General features: G+C 38.1%; 2 protein-coding genes across 4 annotated transcripts; one reads left to right on the top strand and one right to left on the bottom strand.

Annotated features, from left to right (window-relative positions):
• The first annotated feature begins 413 nt into the window (after nt 1-413).
• Nucleotides 414-2,392, top strand: LOC147945659 (uncharacterized). Of its 2 annotated transcripts, none has more exons than XM_087510102.1 (5): nt 414-822; nt 954-1,270; nt 1,490-1,576; nt 1,695-1,754; nt 1,868-2,392. In XM_087510102.1, the coding sequence occupies exons 1-5, from the start codon at nt 417-419 to the stop codon at nt 2,057-2,059; spliced, it is 1,062 nt and encodes a 353-aa protein (XP_087366228.1). In that variant the 5' UTR covers nt 414-416; the 3' UTR covers nt 2,060-2,392. The 2 variants fall into 2 exon arrangements, with proteins under 2 accessions (XP_087366228.1, XP_087366227.1); XM_087510101.1 differs by having other exon boundaries at nt 605-822; nt 918-1,270.
• On the bottom strand, nt 2,337-4,862 carry LOC104754887 (uncharacterized). 2 transcript variants are annotated; one of them, XM_087510099.1, is made up of 7 exons: nt 4,606-4,862; nt 4,045-4,283; nt 3,606-3,956; nt 3,340-3,529; nt 3,199-3,263; nt 2,885-3,095; nt 2,337-2,805 (listed from the first exon to the last, which is right to left on the bottom strand). In XM_087510099.1, exons 1-7 carry the CDS (start codon nt 4,723-4,725, stop codon nt 2,455-2,457), a joined length of 1,527 nt encoding a protein of 508 aa, XP_087366225.1. In that variant the 5' UTR covers nt 4,726-4,862; the 3' UTR covers nt 2,337-2,454. The 2 variants fall into 2 exon arrangements, with proteins under 2 accessions (XP_087366225.1, XP_087366226.1); XM_087510100.1 differs by having other exon boundaries at nt 3,606-3,960; nt 4,606-4,861.
• Between the last annotated feature and the right edge of the window lie 319 nt (nt 4,863-5,181).

The following is a 5,181-nucleotide window of genomic DNA, read 5'->3' as shown; positions in this document are numbered from 1 at the left end:
TTGATGAATTATGTATTTTCATTTATTACTAAGTTTTAAGAGTGTAAAATATGTGGTGGAGACACGATTCCGTAATTATGTGTTACGTTAAATAAATAAAAATAATTGAGATAGCGATATCCACTTTAATTTCTTTTGTAACATGATAATAAATGTTTAAGTAGATAGAGAAAGATCTTTGTCATGTTTGTTAATGACAACTACACAAACATGGTGTCTATTTGTTGATTGGTCAAGTGTGCGTGGTAACCTGCCTTTTTTTTTTTTTTTTTGAGTATATAATTTGTATGTCAGAACTAAATAACTAATAAAAAGGTCATAACTTTCAAAGGAGAAAAATAATAATATCAAAGTGAGGTTTTTTTGTTGTTTGTTTGGTGCCCCGAATCCAAAATTTGGTCGACATGTGCCTAACGATGAAGCAAACCAAACTTTATTGCAATTTTGTCGACTTTGCCGAGAGCAACATGGGCAAGTTACAAGTGGCAACTCACCTCTGTTGTGCTTTTTTCGTATCCTGGGCCTTACATAAGCCCATTATTTGTTCTTTCAAGGATCCCTCTACCCAAAAAGCAAAAATGGGCCTTACATCAGCCCATTATTTGTTTTACTGCAACTGTACTCGCTCGTCCGTCATCTTCGTCTCAGTGACTCTCCTCCTCTGTCTCTCAGCCAAAACCTCAGATCGGAAAATTTCCGAAAACCCTAAGTCTGGGAAAATGAGAATCGCCCGTTTCGCTATTCGTTCCGTTAACGATGTAACTCTCCTTCGATCATTTCGTCCCACCGTATCTCGAAGCCTCTCGACCAACGCTAACGAAGGTAAAGCACCATTTTCTACAATTTTTTTTTTAGTTTCGTCACATTTCTCAGATTGTATCAGAAATAACCACGGAATCGAATCGAACTTAGAGCAGATCCAAGACGTAATCAATCTTCTTTTGACTCGTCAGACAATTTCGAATCGATGTTTGGCGATAACACTGGCAACGATGAGAAGAGCAGTGGTTTCTTCCAGCATCTCGGTAAGGCCGAGAGAGATAAGCGCGATTTCAGTGGCTACAATAGATCAGGAGGCGGCGGGTCGAGATACTCCTCTGGTGGTGGTTCTATGAACAGAGACGACGAGAGCTTCGATCCTTCATCTGATGGCGTTGATGGGAAATTGAAAGAAGCTGCGCTGTTATACAATGTGGACGAAGGAGATGGCTTGAAGGAGTACTCGTTTAGGCCTGATTTAAACTTTAGAGGCGCTAATAACTTCCCTAAGGTATGGTTTCTTTGCAACTCTTGCCTAATTGATACTTTATTTCAAATGTGCATTTGTACTGTAAATGGGCAATCGAGTCTCAGAGTGTTATAGTTCATGTGTAATGTATTCTATTCTAGAGTGGGTTTAGTACGAGTTTAGATGCTTCCTTAATCGTTTCTTGTTTGCTTTTTGATCTTGAGACTTACACTAAGTATATGTTCTTTTCTTTTATGGCAGATGCAAAAGCAGTTGCAAAGTCCTAGACAGAATAATAACAAGTCTGAGGTAACTACTGCAGAAGTTCTGAAGAATGCTGATTTCAGGGTGAGTGTAGCATATGTGTTTTGTGAATTTTTAAGGCTTTGTTGGTATGTGTAAATGAAAAGATAGTTACTTCTTATTTCTTTTTGTGCTCATCTATAAAATGTGTTTTGTTGGACAGAATGTTAAGTTTCTGGCAAACTTCATCACCGAAGCTGGGATCATCATTAAGAGGAAGCAGGTCAAATTGGATGTTTTTTTTTTTTGCTTTAGTCTAGCTTGGTTTATACCGTAAGGACGATTTGCTAAGTTCACATGATGAAACCTTCTTTTTTATTTATTATCTTTTGACAGACTGGTATTAGCGCAAAGGCACAAAGGAAGATTGCTAGAGAGATCAAAACAGCCCGTGCGTTTGGGCTGATGCCTTTCACTACAATGGGTACCAAGGCATTTCAGTATGGGAAAACCATGGAGAACAGAGACCAAGATTTCGAGTATGAAGCGCCTTATGATGATGATGAGTTTGATGAGGGAAATGCTTGAATCCCAAGGATTGTGTGTTTTGGGGTTAGTTTTCATTTCCGTGGTTTTTTGGTCAATATATGGAATAAATCCGTTGTTACCATGTTGAGAATACGTGATTGGCTGGCTGCATGCTGATTTCAGGGCGAGTGTAATAGCTACTCTTCAGTTTTCACGTTGTTCTCCTCCCCATACTAAAGGATTAGGATTTGTATCTTATGCTTCTAGTTTGTTACTTTTGAATATCTGAGTGAGACTGATTGTTTATCATTGTGTCTGATTCAAACATCACACCGTGTAACAGTAAGATTACGGTCTCTTTATTCTATAAATCAAGTCGACAGTCGTAATCAATTATCATCTCTTGCTACAACTCATCTGGATACACCCAAAATTTATGTTCCAGAAAAGACAACTCATCTGGAACCCCTCTCTGTTCTAGTCATCTCCATGTATCTAACATTCTCAATTGTTTTCTTCTTCTGTTGGATCAACCTCTCAAGCCTATTCCTATCTGCATCTGGAAGTTTACATGGTTGATCCAGAGAAGGTGCTACGACTCTGGATCGTTCGAGTAGTTCCCTCTCTTTTTGTTCAGCAAAGCAAAGCAATGATCCTGCACAGACTTCATTAGCTGAAGCCGGCTTCTCTGGTTTGAACTTCTGAAGCTTTGAGTACTCGCTGATGAGATGAAACATGTAGTCATAAATCCGATTCATGCTAATGCTTTCCATATATTCTTGTCCTCTTTTTCCTATTTTTTCAGCCTGTAAAAAGGAAACGCCTTAGGAACATGAATGGTATCTGATATATTGATGATTCGACTACAAATGTGGAATATATTACATCAGATGGGTTGGCATTGCCCCAATCAACAGCATATTTGATGGACCGACATAGATCAGTGGGAGAGACAGGCCAATAGTTTTGCTTGGGAAGGAGGCCTCTGCTGAAGAAATCTTCATACTCAGGTGAGATTATGAGTGTCATGGAACCACAGGATAGGATATACTTAAGGGAAACGGACCAAGCGTAACCCTCTGCATATATTTTGTACCTAATAATAATGATACAATGAATTCCAATCATATTAGATCCTTCTCATATCCTCCAGTCATATATATAAATGCATAACTTGAGGGGTTTCTCTTAAGACATACCGGTGATTGCATTGGTTGGAGAGCTTGGATTGTTCAAAGCCACCTTTTGCTTCTTCTGCCCAGTCCTGTATTTTAAAACACAATCAGCATCCATCCCATCCAGGTTAAACTATTCTATTAGGTCTGTAAGCAAAAGCGAACCTGGCGCATAATCTGTGCTCCCCATAACCTTGAATGGTTGCATTTCATGAGCTCTACTCTAATAGGTGATACAACATCGGGATTGCCTTTCCAGTAAGCTCTAGGTTGCTTGCTTTCCCAGCTACGTCTTCTAGACCCTTGCTTTATATCCCCAAACTCTTCTTCCCACGGCCTTAGATTTGTCTCCGACCTTCAACACAACACTCAGATTCAGGCAAGACACAACTAATGGGTCTAATGGAAAAAAGAGATTATAATATGTATACCAGCCCCAGAAGGACCAATCCGGAAAAGGAATGTCCAAATGAGCTTCATTAGTGCAATAACGAAAAAGCGGAACTGGAAAAGACTGGTGCTCTGTCCGGTTGATGATAGGTTTGTCCATGCAATCAAACATCATGTCAACATCAGGAACCATCCCAGGATACTTGTTGAGCAGTTGAAGAATCCCCCAGATGGTGAACATCATTCTGCTCTGCACACACGCGTAGTAAAGATCAACGTATAGCTTTCCCGATAGTATCAACACTCGAAACGCAGCGTTTGCTTTAGCCCTCTTCACGTGCTCTTTAGTCACCCCAGTCTTTGCCCATGGCTCTAAGTCCCGGTGAATATACCTGGCTTTTCATCAAATCAATGATAATCAACCAAAAGCTTGAAACTTTTCTGAGTAGTAATGAAATTGGTTCAGTTTCAGACTCTAACCTGAAGAAGTCTGGGCATTGCGGTTGATGGGTTGAACGACCCGACCCGGAATCTGGTAGGAGACTCTTCGGTTGAACGACGGCGTTGTAAGGACATGAGAAGTAGGAGCATTGAAGGATTCGGTAAGCTTGAGAATGTCTCGTAGCTTCGTTGAAAGATTTGCGTGGGAAGATGTGCCACGGTGTCGGTTCCAAGTTATGTCCGGCTAGAGTTTTCGTCTGAGCTACAAAGTCATCAACCTGTTCGACGAAATTACCCAGTGAGAAGAAGAAGACAATAATAAAATAAAAAAAAAGCAGTCACGTGTGGTTTGTTCTTAAGATCACAGAGAAGCAATAAAAGCTTAGTAATATTTATGATTGGATCAATCAATCACGGAGAAAACAATTTACTAACATAAATTTTACAGTATCAATGTCGCTGAAGGAGTCTGACAAAATTACTGAACAAAATATTCCGAAAGGACAAAATAAGCAAAAAAAAAAAAAAAAAAAATCTATGTTTCTGTCAGATCCGATAATACGTAAATTAGGAAAGTAATTGCTGAAGGGAAAAAAATACCTTGTAGAGAAGAAGAGCGGTGAAGGAGAAGAAGGAGAGAGCAAGAACACATAAAAGGAGATATGAAGGTGAACGAGGAGAGCTTTTGTGAGGAAGACGAAGACGGAGACGAAGACCCATTTTGTTATTTTATTTTTCTCTTCTTTTTCTTTGTTTCTTCTTCCTTCTCTGCACAACTTTTTTTTTTTCTACTTTTCTTTCATTTTCTTTTTTGTTTCTTTTTGGTGATTTTAATGGCCTCTCAAAGAAAAAGAAATATTCTGTGGATTTATTATTGGGGATATATACAGTGCGCCGCTCGACGCGGAGGTTCACTTTTCTCTTTTCAAATTACAATCAAGTTTGTTTCTATTTTAATTCTACCAATTTATTTTTTCTTTTTTAATCTTTGACATTATTAAAAAAAAAGAATCTATTATTTGTAAAAAAAAATTAAACAGAAGAATCTAGTATTTCTTCTATATTAGATGTTTTCAAATTTTCACATAAATGAAGAAAAATATTTAATGTTTAAATATAAGTGCATTGTTTATTTATAAATAACATATTTTTATAATTATTAACTAACAGTAATTT

The sequence above is a fragment of the Camelina sativa genome, chromosome 4 (genome assembly GCF_030686135.1).
Source record: "Camelina sativa cultivar CO46 ecotype springtype chromosome 4, ASM3068613v1".
Taxonomy (NCBI): Eukaryota; Viridiplantae; Streptophyta; class Magnoliopsida; order Brassicales; family Brassicaceae; genus Camelina; species Camelina sativa.
This window is presented reverse-complemented; position numbering and strand designations above follow the sequence as displayed.

Excerpts from the sequence above, each read along its gene's own strand:
- LOC147945659 (XM_087510102.1), top strand. The coding sequence starts at position 417 with ATGAAGCAAACCAAACTTTATTGCAATTTTGTCGACTTTGCCGAGAGC. Across the intron at positions 1,271-1,489 it reads GCGCTAATAACTTCCCTAAG|ATGCAAAAGCAGTTGCAAAG; the intron begins GTATGGTTTCTT and ends CTTTTATGGCAG. Across the intron at positions 1,577-1,694 it reads TGAAGAATGCTGATTTCAGG|AATGTTAAGTTTCTGGCAAA; the intron begins GTGAGTGTAGCA and ends TTTGTTGGACAG.
- LOC104754887 (XM_087510099.1), bottom strand. The coding sequence starts at position 4,725 with ATGGGTCTTCGTCTCCGTCTTCGTCTTCCTCACAAAAGCTCTCCTCGT. Across the intron at positions 3,957-4,044 it reads CAATGCCCAGACTTCTTCAG|GTATATTCACCGGGACTTAG; the intron begins GTTAGAGTCTGA and ends ATGAAAAGCCAG. Across the intron at positions 3,530-3,605 it reads GATTGGTCCTTCTGGGGCTG|GTCGGAGACAAATCTAAGGC; the intron begins GTATACATATTA and ends GTTGTGTTGAAG.